A 20598-nucleotide genomic window follows, 5' to 3' on the forward strand; every position below is an offset into this window, starting at 1 on the left:
CCTAAGGAGCTACAGAGGGACTATGATTTTCTCTGATCTGAAAGTCTGGTCTACAGTAGAATATTGGAAAATGGGAGTAATTTCAAGGAGTTACTTCATTACCTTGAAGGATCTTGTTGAACCATATTATGCCAGTCCTAGCCTGGTCGAGATCTTATTCTACCAACAGAATATGACACTATTTAGATATTGTTTGGTTGAGGGGTGGGCTTGCAGTTTGAGTCATATAAAAAAAAAACAAAGACTGCTATTGGGACTGAAATTTTTGAAATTTTGCTAGATGTAGAGAGATTTTATTTGGCCTAAGCTCCATTTTTACATAAAATAGCCCTGTAGTAGCTATAAAGAAGGTACACTTTTAGTATCTGATGTTTGTGTGGAGCACATAGTTTGTTTTCAAAAAGACATTGGCTTTTAAAATATTCACTAGTTTCACCTCTAGGTTTTAGCTATTTGTGGCTCAGCTGCTGTTCAGTGTGATCTTTTCACTTCTCCAAACCTGAGGTCTGCTGACCTTATGCTCTGGGGCTCTGTCCTGAATTGGAGGTAGTTCTAGAAGATGCTACAAATTGCAAAAGTGGACTGTTTGGGCAGAAAAGGAGGAAAGCTGTCTAGAGATTTGTGCCCTAGGAGGATTTAATTCTTGGAATTTTATTACAGAAGCTGAAAAGACAATCCACCAAGTACAAGGCAGACAAAACCTATCCCACAACTGTGGCTGAGATGCCCACGAATATCAAGAAAAACAGATATAAGGATATCTTGCCCTGTAAGTTTCATTTCTCCCTGTAAACTTGTACCTCACCTTTTCCCCGGTTCAATCGTTCCTATCTCTTTTTACCCATTGCCTGCTGATCCTAATCCTGGAACAATGCTTTGACAAGTTAGTTTGTACTGCTTACAACCGTGAAAGAACATTCACTCACTCACTCACTTAGCAAACACTTGTGAGTATCCACTGTTCACAGTGCTAGGTCCTGACTTACAGTAAACCCTCTGACCAAGCCCTTTTAGTTATATTGTGTCTGTCTCCTGTATTACAGATGATCATAGCCGAGTAGAGCTGTCCCTGATCACCTCGGATGAAGATTCCAGTTACATCAATGCCAACTTCATTAAGGTACACCCTGTATTCTATACTTCTCTAGGTGCCTAAACAAAGGGGTTGGGATACTAGACCATATTTCTCTAGGTACCTAAAAAAAAAGGTGGAGGGGATACTAGACCAGGAGAAGACGATATTATCTGTCGTCATCCCATATAACTTCTGTTCCCCTTTAGGGAGTTTATGGACCCAAGGGTTACATTGCCACCCAGGGACCCTTGTCTACAACTCTCCTGGACTTCTGGAGGATGATCTGGGAATACAGTGTCCTGGTAAGGGCAGAGTCGCTTTTGTTACTCTATTCTGTAGCTGTCGGGGAGGGTGTCAGCATATGTGACTGAGGTTTCCTCTGCATTAAAATTGGTGCCCTTTGGGGTCAGTCGCTAGAATTTCAGTGTTCAGGCAAATTTTTGCCAAAATCACAATGTCACCCTTATTCAAGGAAATGAAAGTTCATATCTTGACAGGTTCATTTGTTAACAAGAATTTACTGATTTGAATAGAGTAAAGGGAAGTAAGGACAGAAAGAAGGGTAGGAGCAACATTTTATCACTTACCAAAAGATTTCTTTTGGGGGTTAAAGAACAAACAAAACAGAAGGAAAAAAAAAAAAAAACAATGACTCTGGGACCCATGTATTAACTGCTCTTTCTAACTACATCAATGCTCTATCTATTTCATCCCCTCAGATCATTGTTATGGCATGCATGGAGTTTGAGATGGGGAAGGTGAGTCGCCTTCCAGTGGACCTAAAGATAAAGAGAAGGGGGAGACTTGGTCGCAGAACTTTCCTTAAGTGTGCCTACTTAAAAATTATTCTCAGCTTGCTAGCTGTCAGTTTGGGAATGCTAAATGATTTACTCTCAAGGCTTTTTTACCCCTAAGGAACTCCTTTTGTCCACTTTTTCAGTAGACTCTCTATTTTAAAGTAAAGATAAGATATGTTTTTAAAGTAACGATTCATTTTCCCATTTTTATTAATTGGGCATCTTTAGCTGGCAGTAAGCACTTCTAACCCCATGCTGTCCAACATGACATCCACTAGTCACATGTGGCTATGGCGCTTGAAACATGGCTAGTTTCAGGGAACTCAATTTTATTTCATTTTATTTTGGTGAGTTTAAATTTAAAAACTTGGTTTTCCAATTCAGTGTTTGGAAAACTTTGTGTTTTGAACAACTTGGGTACATGAATCTTTCTCAACTATATATTTGATGAACTCTAAATGGAAATAAAATGTTTCCAATGGCAATTTAGGGTATTGAGGTGTGCTGTAAATATAAAACACACCCTGGGTTTTGAAGACCGAGATAAGAAATGTCAAATATAGAATATCTGTTTTATATTGATTACATGTGGTTTTTTTATATACTGGGCTAAGATGTATTATTAAAATCAATCTCATTTTTTTTTTCATTTTTGAATGGGGCTATTAGTAAACTTAAAACTTCATGGGTAGCTCACATTACGTTTCTATTGAATAGTACTCTTCTTAACTTACTGTTATGAGACACTCATAATTCCAGTTAAAACCAAGCTTTCAGGGGCGCCTGCGTGGCTCAGTTGATTAAGCATCTGCTTTCGGCTCAGGTCATGATCTCAGGGTCCTGGGATGGAGCCCCTGTGCAGTCCAGTCTCGGGCTTCCTGCTCAGCGGGGAGTCTGCTTGTCCCTCTCCCTATGCCCTCCCCGCCCCCTGTTGTACTCTCTCTCAAATAAATAAAATCTTTAACAACAACAACAAAAACAAGCTATCACTTAGCTTGTGCAGCTTTGCTTTAGTAGACATGATTTCTGTTAATCCTCTTGAAATACAGTAGTCCCCCCTTATTCGTGTGGGATAGACTCCAAGACGCCCAGTGGATACCTGACAGTGTGGATAGTTCCAAACTCTATATACACTGTTTTTTTCTATGCACACATACCTATGGTAAAGTGTAATTTGTGAATTAGACACAGTAGGAGTTAACGACAATACTAAAATAGAACAATTATAACAATATACTATATGTTATGTGAATGTGATCTCTTTTTCTCAAAATATCTTATTGTACTATACTCACCCTTCTTCTGATGATGATGTGAGAAGATCAGATGTCTACATGACGTGATGAAGTGAGGGCAATGACGTAGGTGTTGTGATGTAGGGTTAGGCTACTGCTGACCTTCCAACAATACATCCTGGACTATAGGCAACTGAAAGACTGCGGTTGACCATGGGTAACATGGAACGCAAAGCTGCGGATAAGGGGGGACTACTGTACTGAAAATGTCAGATCCCCATTTCTACTTCTTCAGACTTCTAGGAAGTCTGTAATTTACATATCCTTTAGTGTTTTTCCCGTCCTTGGAGATTCCAGACCACGATGTTGGGGTTGAAGCCCCTGGGGGTTAGATCGTCCTAACCTAAGGTGAAGGACACAGAGCTAAATTTGCTTCTGAATGAGGAAGTGGGTTTTGCTACCCAGAAGAGACTAGAGTATCTGGAGGGGAGTCATGACATTCTGCTTTGTGCAACAGAAAAAGTGTGAGCGTTACTGGACTGAGCGAGGAGAGCTACCGCGGCAAGTTGGCCCTTTCTCCATATCCTGTGTGAGTATGATGCCTGCTTCCGTTATGGCTGAACAGATGTTCCAGGTTCTACTTTATAGAGACTAGTTTTTGAACATTAGTTTTTGAAATAACTAATATTTGAATTTACTTCTTAGGAAGCTGAAAATAGAAAATCTGATTACATAATCAGGACTCTAAAAGCCAAGTTCAATAGTGTAAGTATAAACCCGAGTGGTAAACTCAAGAGCCCACAGAGGCAAATACATATGTATGTGACTTGGGCTGGGCACAAGACAATGGGGAGCGGTGGGGCCTTTGATGTTCTGGATAAATCTTCACATGCAAAAGAGACCTTTGGTATAATCCCTACTTCCCAATCTATTACACACCATGGCGCACCTATAAAATGATAATGTTTGTAGGATGAATAGAGGCTGTGCAGTGAATAGAGGCTGAGAACCAACTTGAGAGCTCGCATTGCCCCGTCTCTCTACGGCAAAGGGGTTTAATAGATCAGCATGCCTGTGACCCACTTGAACCAGTGAAGCACACCAGTTGGGAAGCTCTGGTTTGGACTATCTTAATATCTACCACCTCTTGTGAGTGGGGCAAAGAGGGACAGACCAACAGTCAGTGTTCTCAGATGGCATGTGGTCCCCAGAGGCCTATAGAGAAAAAAGCAGCATAAATTGCCAACAGGACAGAGATGCTACTTAGGAAGTCAGAGTAATCTTGTGGTAGAATGAGGTGGGGTCCTAACACTGACCTCTCCTTTCATTCTGGCTATTTTTTCTTTTATAGGAAACTCGAACTATCTACCAGTTTCATTACAAGAATTGGCCAGACCATGATGTGCCTTCCTCCATAGACCCTATTCTTGAGCTCATCTGGGATGTGCGTTCTTACCAAGAGGACGACAGTGTTCCCATATGCATTCACTGCAGGTATAATGCTGTTCTATGTACCTTCCACCCCAAACAAACCAAGTATCACAGTCTGGCCAGGACTCCGGCCGTACCCGAAGGAAGACAGACTCTGTTGGAATTTAAGGCGGTAGAAGCAAATAGGATGTAGGCTCCTGGCCCTAGTTTCGCTTTCTCCAGTTGATTAGAAAGGAACAAAGCTTAGAAATGAGAGTGATTGTGGGCGCCTGGGTGGCTCAGTTGGTTGAGCGACTGCCTTTGGCTCAGGTCATGATCCTGGAGTCTCGGGATCGAGTCCCACGTCGGGCTCCCTCCTCAGCGGGGAGTCTGCTTCTCCCTCTGACCCTCCCCCCTCTCATGTGCTCTCTCTCTCTCTCTCATTCTCTCAAATAAATAAATAAAATCTTTATAAAAAAAAAGAAATGAGAGTGATTGAAAGAGCAAGGTCCATAGCAAAAACAAACTATAATAAATTCAAGCATTTAATTAATATTAAATTATTGAATTAAAGCATTAAATTCGTATTTTCTGACAAGTTACTTGGAAACAGTGCAGCTCTAGAGACTCTTGCTTAGAGAAGTCACCTAGGATCTGTCCTGAGGTTTGGTGTGGGCATGTGGCAACTGACAAACCTGCTCTAGGAAATGGGGGGGGAGGGGTTGGAACGTTTCATTGCCTCTAGGTTCCTTCTCCCTCAACCTGCTGGTGATATTTCCCAGCTACCGTCGATGATCCACCCTCTGCAACTATATGTGCTCCTATGATCTTTCATTTCAGTGCTGGCTGTGGAAGGACTGGTGTTATCTGTGCTATTGATTATACCTGGATGTTGCTAAAAGATGGGGTAAGTTTTTCTCCTCAGGCACTTCCTGTCTGCTTACCCTGTTACTTTCAGACTTAGGAATTGTTTGGTTCTTCCAAACATCTATCTCCATGACTCATCTTTTCTAGAGTGTTCACTGTAGACCCGCTTTGTCAGATGATTAAATTAGGCCCTAGGTGGGTGGTTCTCAAAGTGTGGTTCCCAAACAAGTAGCATTGGCATCACCTGAGAACTTGTTAGAAATGCAAAACCTTGGGCCCTGCCTTGGATGGACTGAAGCAGAAACTCTGGAGGTGGAAGGGAGGAGAGGGCGGGCAGCAAGCTCTCCAGGTGCTTCTGATGCATGCTGTAGTTTGAGAATCACTGCCCTAAATTCCACAGTTACCCTTCCTTTATCCAAACTACTTTAGTGGCTGGACTCAATTTACCACAATCAAACCTTGTGTTCCGATCTCTAAGTCATTTTTTATAGTCTAGTAGGAAGTGGGAAGTTTGAAATATATCTGCCAACTTCTTTTATTTCATCAAATTCTCATACTTGCTCATCTACTCGAGCCTTCTGCCTCATTATAGGTTTTAACTTCAAACATTTGATGACCCCATGTGAAATCATTCTCAAGAGTTTCTTCAATCTTTTCTGGGGAAAATACCAGGCTCTAAATCACGATGCAAGTGATGAGAAATCTCATTCATTTTAAAAATGCATTCTTTTTCGGATATTATCTTCTGTTAAGAGAGCAGATATCATGGGAGTGACAAGACTAGGAGAAATAATTTATTAACAAAGCTAAGGAACAAAGGAGTAAGATATTTTTTTTCCTTTTATTTGATAGATACTTCCTGAGAACTTCAGTGTTTTTAGTTTGATCCAGGAAATGCGAACACAAAGGCCTTCATTTGTTCAAACTCAGGTATGCAACTATGGTGAATGGATCATAACATGTGTCTGAGTCTTGCTACATCTCTCTGTTCCATAGTAAGACAACCCAAAACAGCTGACTGCCTAGCTGTAACACCGATTGACTCTTAGGTTCACTAGCCCATTGGCATTTCGTTGAACTCTGAATAGATCAATTTTTTGCCTGTATCCCTTGCCTTGGGTCAAATTCCTCTCATTCCTTGTATTTTTTTCCCCCTCATTCCTTGTATTTTACTGTCTGTGCAGAAAATATTAAGAAACTAATATAATATTTCTTATAAAGGATGTTGAAGAAATTCCACAAGCTGTTTGATTTATTACAGAGAAATAGTTGGGTCAGGTTAACTGGAAGTTTTAGAGCAGTAATTCACTTCTGAAACCGGAGAAAAATCAGAGATTTGTCATTTCAACTTCAGGAAGTGGTAACAGAATCTGGAGAATGCAGTCTGTATACTCATTTTTTGACTTGATGAAAAATAAAAATAAAAGCAACCATACTCCTATCACCTAGAGGTAGCCACGATTACTATTGTTCTGTAGTCTCTCCTGATCCTTATTGTATGCATACTTTAAAAAACCATAATTAGAATCATACTATATATACGGTTACATATGTATGACAATATTTTCATCCACCCCAAAGTGCTCACCCTCGTTCACTCCGTTAGGGGTGCTCTTCCCCTGTTTTGTCCTCTCCTCTCCCGCTCAAGTTCCACCGCCTAGGTGAAACTTTCCCAGCACATATCTCTCACTCTCTACAATATCAATTTCACCCAGATTTCCATACCAATAATTTTACCCACATTTCTAAAAAAAAATGGTCTCCATCTCTAAGATGGAGTTTAACTTTGCCGCATTCATTCATTCACTAAGCATTGATTGACATAAGTAACAGACACTTCCACATAATTTGTTAGAACTACTTTCTCCTGCTTAAATGGCAAGACCCTGAAGTGTTTAAAGCACTTACAAATGAACTTGCACATAGACTTGGAGGTAAAACAACCACCAGTGGAAGTTTAGGTATTTTCATTGGGCATTTGTGAATTGAGGGGAAAAAATGAAGAGCTATTGTAATATAAGCCTTCTGTTTGGCCCACACAGGTTTTCCACTAATAGCTAGTGGAAAAAAAAATTTTTTTTTCATGCGTCGACTGTAGGTGTTTTCTATATTCAACCTGAGGGAAAAAGTTTCTGTGATATAAAGGCACTGGCTGGTTTAGTGCCACCAGACTTAAAAGCAGGCTAAAGACCCCAGGAAGTATGCAACCTAGTTTTCTAATATCACATTGTAACACTGAATCAATCAATAAAACCCTACCCCACTTCGGAGAAAGTCCATTTCTGGCCTCCTTGCAAAGGTCGGAAGACAGAGGAAGCGATTTCCGGTTAGCCTTCACAAGTTCATCAACATTATCAACAACTAGCTGAACAAATCCCTTCCCAGTTGTCGCTGCTTTTTCTGACACCATTCTCACCAGGAAATAGCACTGTAACCGGCTGAGCGCTTCCTGTCTGACTTTTCTCTCTTCTTAAAAAAATGGAAGAGTGTACCAACAGATGTGTTGGGTGATACGGACTCTGTAGTGTTCTGCTAAAATTATAATTGGCAAAAGTTGTGCTTTATTTGTATAGGATTGTGTGAAGTGCCGGGGAAACCCCGCTGAGGCTCTTTCAGATGAAAAGTAGATCCAAAATCAAGTGCTAGAGCAGGTCCGGTGGCAAAACCCCCCTCCTCCCTCCCCTCCGCCCCGCCCCGCCCCGCCCCAGGACCTTGTAATGGTGATGGTGTCATTTCTAGACAGTGAAATCCTTTTACAAGCATAAATTTCCAGACTCTCTTGGGTGGTCAGCTTTTCTTGGGTGTCTGTGCTAGGAGAGCATTTCAGCGGCTTGATCTAGGCGCACTAAACTAAGGGGAGATTCAGGTTCGAATCCAAGTCTGGAAATCACTGCTGAACGACCTTGCACAAAATGTAAACAGGGATAATAGCCTACCTACTTTAGAGATCAATTGTCAGGGTCAAGTGAAGAATACATATTGAAGCTATCTATCTACCCATCGACCACAATCTATCTCCATTTTTCCAGAAAAGATGAAGGTGCCTGACCAAAAAATGCATCCAGGATCAGATAGAATGTTTAAAATGTGAGCCAGGAAAATGGAATTGGAGGGTTGATGGTGGAGGGAAGGGTAAGTGGGATCAAAACATAAAACATGCTGGAAGGCCCTTGTATATTTAGAGGTAGAAGATCAAATATTTAGCTGTTTCTAGTAGCCTTGAAGTGCTTTGCAGTCCTAAATGGGCTACGCTAATTTTGCGTAGCGCCCTTAGGCACTACGATTAAATTACTGTCGATGGTCTTTTCAGGTCGGCTATACTAGGATTTGACTGATGTTCACACTCCTAAACTCTGGTTCTGTGGTTCACCAAGTTTCTTGTTTGTTTTCATTTGTTTCGGTTTGTGATGCTCTTCAGGAACAGTATGAGCTGGTCTACAAGGCTGTATTAGAACTTTTTAAGAGACAGATGGATGTTATTACGGATCAACACTCGGGAACAGAGGTAAACATTAAACTTGATATTTTGTCTTTTTTTTCATATTTGACTTTGGTCAAGGGATCTCAGATCAGTTGCAGGACTTAACTTAGTATTTATTGTCACTTAGTTCTTGGAGTGTCATCAGGGGTGCATGGGCTACACTGCAAATCTCCTGTGGAGAAGGACCAATTAATTGAAGTACATCAACTTAGAAAACGAATCTTTTGGTTAACCTACTGTATACAAGTTTCAGCTCAATTTAGAAACAATAGGAGTGAGTGACAGGGCAAGTGTATATTCTGTTCTCAGGTCAATAGCTGTGTGGCAAGTTAAAAGTGAGAGTGACAGTTACAAAGTGAAAGCATAGTTGAGTACTAATGTGATTTTTCAGGTTCCTCTAGCCTCACTTTGATTGCATTAAGTCTTATCAAATTTTGGGAATATTTTAGAATATGCAGAGGAATTTTTAGCTGAGGGTCTTACATATAAAAATGATTATGATTTAACCAAATTCCAATTAAATATTGAGTATTCCAGGATATGCTATTTTGATCTCATCACAAAAATTGATGAGTCAAATACTTACTGTGCAGTCACAAAGCACTAGGTTCTGAACAAACTTAAAGAAGATAAAATTACTGATTTACACTTCAATGGTATATTTTGTTAACATATATTTCTTAATTTAATTTTTAATATCACATTTTGGATTCTTAATCTGAAAATATTCACTGAGGACCTGCTACCTGACTACTACCTAGTATTAGGAATACAAAGTATATAAGACATGATTCTGATCATAACTCCTGTCAGTCAAATGCTGAATCAAGGGGAAGGAAAGAAAGCTAGAAAAACTGTTGAGGTTTGAAATGGACTAAGCGATCCTGGTTAGTGTCAACTTCAAGGGAAAACAATGTGGTGGAAGGACATGAAATAAGAGTATGGTCTTGTCATAAATTTTTACTTATATCCTATTTATGTATGTTTTATTGGCTAGTATTCCCAGACCAAAGTTAAATGATAAAGGTGATTATGGACAACCAAATTTTAATGGGAAAGATTTTCATGTTTCACTATCAAGTGTGATGCTGACTTGATTAGAGATATCTGCTTGTTTGTTTTATACCTCTTAATCCCCATCATCTATTTCACCTCTTCCCCCATCTACCTCCTCCCTGGCAACCACCAGTTTATTCTCTATAGTTAAGAGTCTGTTTTTGGGGGGCATCTGGGTAGCTCAGTCAATTAAGTGTTCAACTCTTGATCTTAGCTCATGTCTTGATCTCAGGGTCGTGAGTTCAAGCCCCGTGTTGGGCTCCTCACTGGGCCTGGAGCCTATTTAAAAAAAAAAAAAAAAAGAGTCCTTTTTGTTGTTGTTGTTAATTTTGCTTTTTAGATTCCCCAAATGAGTGAAAACATATGGTATTTATCTTCCTCTGTTTGACTTATTTCACTTAGCATAATACCCTCTAGGTTCATCCATGTTGTCACAAATGGCAGGATTTCATTCTTTTTTATATGGAATATTCATTCATCTAGGGATGGACGCTTGAGCTGCTTCCATAGTTTGTCTATTGTAAATAATGCTGCGATAAACATAGGGGTGCATATATCCCTTGGAATTAGTGTTTTTGTATTCTTTGAGTAAATACCCAGTAGTGTGATTACTGGATCAAATGGTAGTCTTATTTTTAATTTTTTAAGGAACCTCCCTACTGTTTTCCATAGTGGCTGCACCAATTTACATTCTCACCAACACTGCACGAGGGTTCCCTTTTCTCTACTTCCTCTCTAACACTTGTTTCTTGTGCTTTTTATTTTAGCCATTCTGACAGGTGTGAGGTGATATCTCATTGTGGTTTTGATTTGCATATCCCTGATGATTAGTGTTTTGAGCATCTTTCATGTGCCTATAGGCCATCTGCATGTCTTCTTTAGAAAAATGTCTATTCATGTCCTCTGCCTATTTTTTAATCAGATTTTTTTTGATGTTGAGTTATACAAGTTCTTTATATATTTTATTTTATTTTTTTATTTTTTTAAAGATTTTATTTATTTATTTATTTGACAGAGAGAGACAGTGAGAGAGGAAACACAAGCAGGGGGAATGGGAGAGGGAGAAGCAGGCTTCCCGCGGAGCAGGGAGCCCAATTCGGGGCTCGATGCCAGGACCCTGGGATCATGACCTGAGCCGAAGGCAGACGCTTAACGACTGAGCCACCCAGGCGCCCCTCTTTATATATTTTAGATATTAACTCCTTATGAATATATCATTTACAAATGTCTTCTTCCATTCAGTAGGTTGCCTTTTGTTTTGTTGATAGTTTCCTTTGCTGTGCCGAAGAGTTTTATTTTGATAGTCCGCGTAGTTTATTTTTGCTTTTGTTTCCCTTGCCTAAGGAGACATATCCATAAATATGTTGCTAAGGCCAGTGTCCAAGAGATTACTGTAAGAAATTACCTATGTTTTCTTTTAGGAGTTTGATGGTTTTAGGCCTCACATTTAGGTCTTTAATCCATTTTGAGTTTATTTTTGTGTATGGTGTAAGAGAATGGTCTAGTTTAATTCTTTTGCATGTAGCTGTCCAGTTTTCCCAACACCATCTATTGAAAAGACTGTCATTTCCCCATTGTATATTCTTTTTTTTAAGTTATTTATTTATTTATTTGAGACACAGAGTGAGAGAGAGAGAGAGAGACAGAGAGAGTGCACAAGTAGGGGGAGGGGCAGAGGGAGAAGCTGACTCCGTGCTGAGCAGGAGGCCAAACTGCACTGGGGCTCAATCCCAGGACCCCAAGATCATGACCCGAGCCAAAAGCAAACACTCAAAAACTGAGCCACCCAGGTGCCTCACCCCATTGTATATTCTTGCCACCTTTGTCATAGATTAATTGATCATATAAATGTGGGTCTGTTTCTGGGCTCTCTATCTGTTCCATTGATCTATGTGTCTATTTTTGTGTCAGTACATACTGTTTTGATGACTCTAGCTTTGTAATATATCTTGAAATATGGGATTGTGCCATGTCTAGCTTTGTTTACTTTCTCAAGATTGGGCTTTGACTCTTTGAGGTCTTTTGTAGTTCCATACCAATTTTAGGATTATTTGTTCTAATTCTGTGAAAAATGCTATTGGTATTTTGACAGAGATTGCATTGAATCTGTAAATTGCTTTGGGTTGTATGAACATTTTAAGAATATTAATTCTTCCAATTCATGAGCATGGTATATCTTTCTATTTGTTGTATCATTTTCAATTTCTTTAATCAATGTCTTTCACCTCCTTGGTTAAATTTATTCCTAGGTATCTTATTCATTTTGGTGCGATTATAAATTGGACTGTTATTTTTCAATTGTTTAAAGAGAGTATTCATTGATTTCTATTTTATTAGGAAATTTTTCGAGAAAGAATGTTGAATTCTGTCAATCGCATATTTTGAATTCATGGAGTGATCACGTGGATTTCTCCTTTGACTTATTAATACAGTCATAGCATTGGATTTGTTAATATCAAACCATCCCTGTATTCTTAGAATTAACCCTTCTTGAACAAAAAAATATTCTTTGTTTTTTAAAGATTTTATTTATTTATTTGACAGAGAGAGACACAGCGAGAGAGGGAACACAAGCAGGGGGAGTGGGAGAGGGAGAAGCAGGCTTCCCGTGGAGCAGGGAGCCCAATGTGGGGCTTGATCCCAGGATCCTGGGATCATGACCTGAGCCGAAGGCAGATGCTTAATGACTGAGCCACTCAGGCACCCCAACAAAAAAATATTCTTTTGATATGTTGCTGGAATATGTGGGCTAATATTTTATTTAGGTTCCAGGAAATGCCAGTACTCAAATTTAGCCCAGTAGCAGGGCCATGGCTCCAGTTGGGTTGTTTGGAGTGGGCCCTTAGTCAGTAAATGGGAACGTAGCAACACAGTTCAAACTCCCCCAGAGAGAATTGGTTACAGTTAACTAAAGAGGACTTCTGTTTCTGGAAAGATCAAATAGACATACTTTTCCCTATTCCTCCCACTAAGTGCAACCAGAAACTGTTATATAATTGACATTATATATAAAACAACTATAAGAAGGTTCTGAGTGATAGAAAGAAGACAGGCCAGCTAAGGACCTTGGAACCTGAGGAAAGACATGATGGTAAGTTCCTTGGGTTTTCTTTTGACTCATATATCCCAGACTGGAAACTGAAGAAGTCAACAACATGGAAAAGCCAGGGATGCAGACAAAAAAGCCCCAACAATAGCCTGCTCTGTCTAGCCAAAGGACCAGAAAAGGGGCAGTCCAGCAAGACAGAAAACTTTTAGATAATCATCACTCTACTTTAGTCAACAGCACAGAAAATAGTGGTCCCCCAATCCCACCCATGTCAACAAAGGCTGAGTGGGGTCCTAGATTCCCACCCTTCTAACACTGTAGTAGAATGCCAGAGTGGTGTCAGAGAAGGTCAGGTAAAGAGGTAGGACTTTCATCCTTAATGGCCTGTAATGAGGGCTTCCTGCAGTGTCATTGGAGACTGCCTGGGGAGCCTGAGCTTCCACTGGACAGTAACATGGTACCCTAATGCCTTCCCACTGAAGTAGTATCAGAAGTCTAGTAGAGAGTTAGGATGTCCACCATCATCCAGCAGATAAGGCCACCCCTACCACAATGTCAGTAGAGACCACATGGGGAGCCTCTCCTGTGACGTCTCCCCTTGGGTGTCAACAAAGAGTGAGGAAACTGGTAGAAGTAGAATACACCTGGCAGTAACAAGGCAGTAATGAGGCAGCACCTTGCCTTTCCTCTGTAGAATGGAGTTAAAAATAAAAGAACCTAGCTAAAAGAGAAGATTTAACAATGATCCAGAGCCTCGTAACAATACAAAAATGTCTAGGTTTCAATTGAAATCACTCATCATACCAAGAACCAGGAAGATCTCAAACCAAATGAATAAAAGACAATCAATAGATGACAATAATGAGATGATAAAGATGTTAGAATTATCTGACAAAGTTTTAAAAGCAGCCCCAATTAAAATGCTTCAATGAGCAATTACAAACATGCTTAAATTTTTTTTAAAAATGGAAAGGCTCAGCAATAATTAGAAAAAGATTCAGCAAAAAATCCAGAAGATATAAAGAAGAACCAATGGCAATTTTAGAATTGAAAAAGGTAGTAACTGAAACAAAATAGCTTAGTAGATGAGCTCAACAGCAGAATTCAGGGTGCATACAGAAAAAAAGAACTAATGAGCTAGAAGATAGAACAATAGGAATTTCCCAATCTAAACATCAGAAATAAAATAGACTGGAAAAAAAGAACAAACAGAGCCTTAGGGAACCTAAGGGACTACAACAAAAAACTAGCATTTGTGTCAGCAAAGTCTAAGAAGGAGAGGAGAAAAAAGGCAAGGCTAAAAAAGTACTTAAAGACTCAGTATAGGGGCGCCTGGGTGGCTCAGTCGTTAAGCGTCTGCCTTTGGCTCAGGTCATGGTCCCAGGGTCCTGGGATTGAGCCCCGCTTTGGGCTTCCTGCCCCGCGGGAGGCCTGCTTCTCCCCCTCCCACTCCCCCTGCTTGTGTTCCCTCTCTCGCTGTCTCTCTGTCAAATAAATAAAATCTTAAAAAAAAAAAAAAAAAAAGACTCAGTATAATTAAACTTCTGAAAACTAAAGACAAAATTCTAGGAAACAGCCATAGGATAATGATCTTAAGTGTAGGGAGAAAACAATTAGTATGATAGCAAAATTGTCATCAGAAACCATGGAAGCCAGAAGAAAGTGAAACAGTATTTCTCCAGTGCTGAAAAAAAATAAATGGCAACCCAGAATCCCATACCCAGTAAAAATATCCTTCAGGAATGAAGAGGAAATCAAGACATTCTCAGATGAAAAACAAAACAAAACAAAAAACTAAGAGAATTTGTTTGGTAGACCTATCTTTAAAAAAATGACAAAGGAAGTTTTCTAAACAGAAAGGAAATGATGAAAGGGAGAACATGATAAGCAAAAGCATGGGTAAATGTAATAGATTTTCTTTTTCTTCTTGAGTTTTCTAAATTGCTTGATTACTGAAGCAAAAATTATACAGTCTGATGTGTATAATTTTATGTATTAGAAGAAATACTTAAGACAATTATAAACAGGGAAGGGTTAGGGACGTAAAGGGAGAGGTTTCTGTACTTGAACTAGTGAAATAATAACACCTGTAGACTGTGATAGGTTATGTATATATAATGTAATACCTAGAGCCACCACTACAAAAACCAAAAACTCTACAAAGACATACCTTAAAAAACACTATAGGTAAATCAAAATGAAATTATAAAAATGCAGGAGAAAGAAAAAAGAAATGAAAAACAGAACAAACAGAAAACAAAAAATAAAATGGCAGACTTAAGCCCTGACATATCAATAATTACATTAAATGTAAATGGTATAAATATATCAGTTAAAAGACAGATTGGCAGAGTGTATTGAAAACATCTACATGCTGTTTATAAGAAATGTACTTCGAATATATAGGTTGGTTTAAAGTAAAGATTGGGAAAAAGAGATGTATTCATATAAAAATGAGTAAGGGAACAAAAATACTGATTCAAAGGGGCACATGTACTCTGATGTTTATAGTAGCATTATCAACAATAGCCCCATTATGGAAAAGAGCCCAAATGTCCATTGACTAATGAATGGATAAAGAAGATGTGGCATAAATACATATATATACATATATATATAATGGAATATTACTCAGCGATCAGAAAGAATGAAATCTTGCCATTTGCAGCACGTGGATTGAGCTTGAGTGTATTATGTAAGTGAAATAAGTCAGTCAGAGAAAGACAAATACCATATGATTTCATTCATATGTGGAATTTAAGAAACAAAACAGATGAACATAGGAGAAGGGGGAAAAGGAGGGAAATAAACCATGTTAATACAGAGAACAAACAGGGTTGATGGAGGGGGATGGGCTAAATGGGTGATGGGTATTAAGGAGGGCACTTGTTGTGTTGAGCACTGGGTATAATAGTAAGTGATGAATCACCAAATTCTACTCCTGAAACCAATATTACACTATATGTTAATTAACTAGAATTTAAATAAAAATTTGAAGAAGGGGCACCTGGGTGGCTCAGTCGGTTAAGTGTCTGCCTTTGGCTCAGGTCATGATCTCAGGGTCCTGGGATCAAGTCCCACATCAGGCTCTCCACTTAGTGAGGAGTCTGCTTCTCTCTCTCACTTTTCTCTTGCTCTCTCTCTCTCAAATAAATAAATAAAATCCAAAAAAAATTTTTTTAAAGAGTTTATTTATTTATTTGAGAGAGAGAATGAGAGAGAGCACGAGAGGGAAGAGGGTCAGAGGGAGAAGCAGACTCCCCGCCGAGCAGGGAGCCCGATGTGGGACTCGATCCCGGGACTCCAGGATCATGACCTGAGCGGAAGGCAGTCGCTCAACTGACTGAGCCACCCAGGCGCCCTAAAAAAATTTTTTTGAAGAAAAAAATAACAAGGATAATAGAAGGTCAGCAGGACTATTGTAGTGTAAATTGAGTTAATGTACTCTTTATGGTCAGAGTTCTATTGTCTATAGATTGTTTGGAAAATTGTTAATCCACCTTTCAGTGGATTTCAAAAGATGTGGCCTAAAGATTTGTTGTGGTCATTTATGGGGAGATTTTGAATCTAAACCCAGGGTATCTATACAATAGTCAGGTCCACTAGAGTTCCAAGGAAATAATCTGTAAGAAAGAAAAGTCTTTTATGCTAGAGTAAAATAATATTAAATGGCAAAAAAATTAAAAATAAATATAAACATGAATAAAGGAAAGAATATAGCAGGAGTAGCTATATTAATATCAGATAAAGTAGACTTCAGAGCAAAGAAAATTATCATAGGCAGGAAGGGACATTATATAATGATAAAAGGATCAATCCACCAATAAGACATAGATAGTAGTCCTAAGTGTGTCTGAACCAAACAGAGCTATAAAACATGCGAAGCAAAAACTGACAGCACTGAAAGGAGAAATAGACAAATCTGGTTATAGTTCAGTACCCCTCTCTTAAAAATTGATAGAAAAACTCAATGGAAAATCAGCAAGAATATAGAATAACTCAACACCACCATCAACCAACAGGATCAAATTGATATTTATAGAACATTCCAATCAACATCACAAGAACACACATCTTTTTTTTCAAGTGTTGATGGAACGTATACCGAGATCAGTTATATTCAGGGCCACAAAACAATCTCAAACATTTAAAAGAACTGAAATCATACAGAATGTATTCTCTGACCACAGTGGAATCAAACTAGGTAACAGGAAAAGGTCCAAACATTGGAAACTAAACTACATTCTTCTAAATAATCCATTGAGTGAAAGAGGGAGTTTCAAGGGAAATTTTTTAAAAAACACACATTGAACTGAATACAAATGAACACATTGACATTTGTGGGACAGAGCTACAGCAGTTTTGAGAGGAAAGTTTATAGAACTCTAAATGCAAACATTTGAAAACAGTGAAAGTCTCAAATCAACAATCTGAGCTCCCACTTTTAAGAATCTAAGGGAGGAGAGAAGCAAAATAAACCCAAAGAAAAGAGAAGGAAAGAAATAATGAGCAGAAATCAATGAAATCGAAAACAGAAAAACTGTAGAAAAAAGAGCCAAAATGATCAATAAAGTTGACAAACCTCTACGAAGACAGCTGAGGAAAAAAGAAGATAGAAATGACCAATATCAGGAGTGAAATGGGAGAGCCCTAGAGTCTCTGCAGATATCAAAAGGATAATAAAGGAATATAGTATAAACACATCTACACTTGACAACTTAGACAAAATGGATTACTTCCTCATGAAACACAAACTGCCATAGCTTACTCAACATGAAATAAATCATTTGAATAGCCCCATAACAGTCAAGGAAATGGAATTCATAATTTAAAACTCCCAAAAAAGAAATCTCTAGACCCACATAATTTCACTTGAGTATTCCAACCAAATATTTAGGGAAGAATTACCATGAATTTTACACAATCTATACCAGAAAATAGGAGGAGGAAACACTTTCCACATTCATATTTTCTGTTGTGGTCAAATATATCATTGTATCACAGCGGAAAAAATTACCACCTTAACCATTTTTAAGTGTATATCGCAGTGGCAGTAAGTACCTTCGCTATATGCGTGACCATCACTTCTATTTATTTCTAGAAATTTTTCATCATCCGAAACAGAAACTCTCCATGCCTCCTACCCCAACCCCTAACAACTTCTATTCTACTTTTTGTCTCTATAAGATTGCTTATTCTAGGTACATCATATAAGTGGAATAATGTATTTATTCTTTTGAATCTGGCTTATTTCATGGGCATGTTTTTAAGGTTCATCATTTTTTTTTTAGTATGCATCAGAATTTCATTCCTTTTTATGGCTGTATAATAGTCAATTGTGTGTATATCCCACATTTTGTTTATTCATGCATCCACCAATTGACACTTGAATTGTTTCCACCTTTTGGTTACTGTGAATAATGCTGCTATAAAAATTGTTGTACAGGGGCGCCTGGGTGGCTCAGTCGGTTAAGTGTCTGCCTTTGGCTCAGGTCACGATCCTAGGGTCCTGGGATCGAGCCCCACATCAGGCTCCCTGCTCAGTGGAGAGCCTGTTTCTCTCTCTCCCTCTGCTGCTTCCCCTGTTTGTGTGCTCTCTCTCTCTCAAATAAATAAATAAAATCTTTTAAAAAATTTGGTGTATCAATATTTGTTGAAGTCCCTACTTTAAATTCTCTGGGGTATATACCCAGAAGAATCCGGGAATTGCTGGACATACAGTAATTCTAGGTTTAGTTTTTTTTTTTAAGAAACTTTTTTTTTTAAGATTTTATTTATTTATTTATTTAAAGATTTTATTTATTTATTTGAGAGAGAGAATGAGATAGAGAGAGAGCATGAGAGGGGAGAGGGTCAGAGGGAGAAGCAGACTCCCCGCTGAGCAGGGAGCCCGATGCGGGACTCGATCCCGGGACTCCAGGATCATGACCTGAGCCGAAGGTGGTCGCTTAACCAACTGAGCCACCCAGGCGCCCCAAGATTTTATTTATTTATCAGAGAGAGGCAGAGGCAGGCAGAGGGAGAAGCAGGCTCTTTGCTCAGCAAGGAGCCCGATGTGGGACTCGATCCCGGGACTCTGGGATCATGACCTGAGCCGAAGGCAGTCGCTTAACTGACTGAGCCACCCAGATGTCCCTAGGTTTAGTTTTTAAAGGTACTGCCATACTGTTTTTTACAGCAGCTGCAAACTTTTACATCCCCACTAGCAATGCACAAGAGTTTCAATTTCTCCACATCCATGCCACCACTTCGTATTTTCTGGTTTGGGTTTTTTTTTTTTTTTCTTTTCTTTTTCTAGATAATAACCATCCTAAGGGATGTGAAGTGGTATCTCATGGTTTTGATTTGCATTTCCCTAATGATTAATTGATGTTGAGCATCATTTTGTGTGCTTATAGGCCATTTGTATATCTTCTTTGGACAAATGTATATCCAAGTCCTTTCCCTATTTTTTTCAAAATTTTTAAATTGTGGTAAAGTAGGGGCACCTATGTGGCTCAGTCAGTTGAGCATTGACACTTGGTTTTGGCTTGGTCATGATCTTGGGGTTGTGGGATCAAGTCCGGTCGGGCTTGTGCTCAGCAAGGAGTGTGCTTGGGATTCTTTCCCTCTTCCTCTTCTTCTCCCTCTGCTCCTCCCCCCGTTTGCATGTATGCATGCATACGTGCTCTCTCCCTAAAATAAAATCTTTTTTAAAATTGTTAAAATATACATAAATTTAACCACCTTAATTAATTCTATGTGCATAGTTCAATGGTACTATGAACATTCATATTGTTGTGCAATTATCACCACCATACATTTCCAGAACTCTTTTTATCTTGAAAAACTGAAACTTTATACCTGTTAAATAATAGTTCCCCATTCCTTCTTCCCCTCCCCCCATCTTGGGCAACCACTATTTCACCATTTGTATCTATGAATTTGACTACTCTAGGTACGTCGTATTAGTGGGATCACATGATATTTGTCCTTTTGTGTCTGGCTTATTGCGCTTAGCATAATGTCCTCAAGGTTCATCAATGTCATAACATGTCAGAATTTCCTTCTTTTTTAAGGCTGAATAATATTCCATTGTATGCCACACTTTGTTTCTCCATCCATCCATTGGTGAATAGGGGTTTACTTCTACCTTTTGGCTATTGTGAATAATACTGCTAAGAACATGAGTGTGTAAATATCTTTTTGTGTTCCTGTTTTCAGTTCTTTGGGGTATATATGCAGAAGTGGAAATGCTGGGTCATATGATAATTATTATTATTATTTTAGTATTTATTTAAGTAATCTGTACACTCAACATGGGGCTCGAACTCATGACCCTGAGATCAAGAGTCACATGCTCTTCTGACCAAGCCAGCCAGATGCTCCTCACATGATAATTTCTCTGTTTAATTTTTTGAGGCACTGCCATACTGTTTTTTACAGCAGCTACACCATTTTACATCCCCACTAGCAATGTACAAGGTTCCAATTTCTCCATATCCTTAGCAACACTTTTTATTTTCTATTTTTGTTTGCTTATTTATGGTAACCATCCAATGGGTATAAAGTGGTATCTCATTGTGGTTCTGGTTTGTATGTTCCTGATTAGCAATGTAGAGCATATTTCATGTGCTCATTGGCCATTT

At 38.9% G+C, this 20598-nt stretch overlaps 1 protein-coding gene across 2 annotated transcripts in view; it reads left to right on the forward strand.

Annotated features, from left to right (window-relative positions):
- PTPN22 (protein tyrosine phosphatase non-receptor type 22) overlaps positions 1–20598 on the forward strand; it is a 60981-nt gene that overhangs the window by 14126 nt on the left and 26257 nt on the right. For both annotated transcript variants that reach the window (XM_028101986.1, XM_028101987.1), the window contains exons 2-11: positions 661–769; positions 1044–1120; positions 1282–1377; positions 1795–1833; positions 3625–3696; positions 3813–3872; positions 4459–4601; positions 5358–5424; positions 6237–6314; positions 8803–8889. In XM_028101986.1, coding sequence (XP_027957787.1) covers positions 661–769; positions 1044–1120; positions 1282–1377; positions 1795–1833; positions 3625–3696; positions 3813–3872; positions 4459–4601; positions 5358–5424; positions 6237–6314; positions 8803–8889 — 828 coding nt within the window. The remainder of the gene's footprint in view (positions 1–660; positions 770–1043; positions 1121–1281; positions 1378–1794; positions 1834–3624; positions 3697–3812; positions 3873–4458; positions 4602–5357; positions 5425–6236; positions 6315–8802; positions 8890–20598) is intronic.

This window comes from Eumetopias jubatus, unplaced genomic scaffold, assembly GCF_037043125.1.
Source record: "Eumetopias jubatus isolate StellerSeaLion01/CBP00866 unplaced genomic scaffold, mEumJub1_p1.0 scaffold_4, whole genome shotgun sequence".
Lineage (NCBI taxonomy): Eukaryota > Metazoa > Chordata > Mammalia > Carnivora > Otariidae > Eumetopias > Eumetopias jubatus.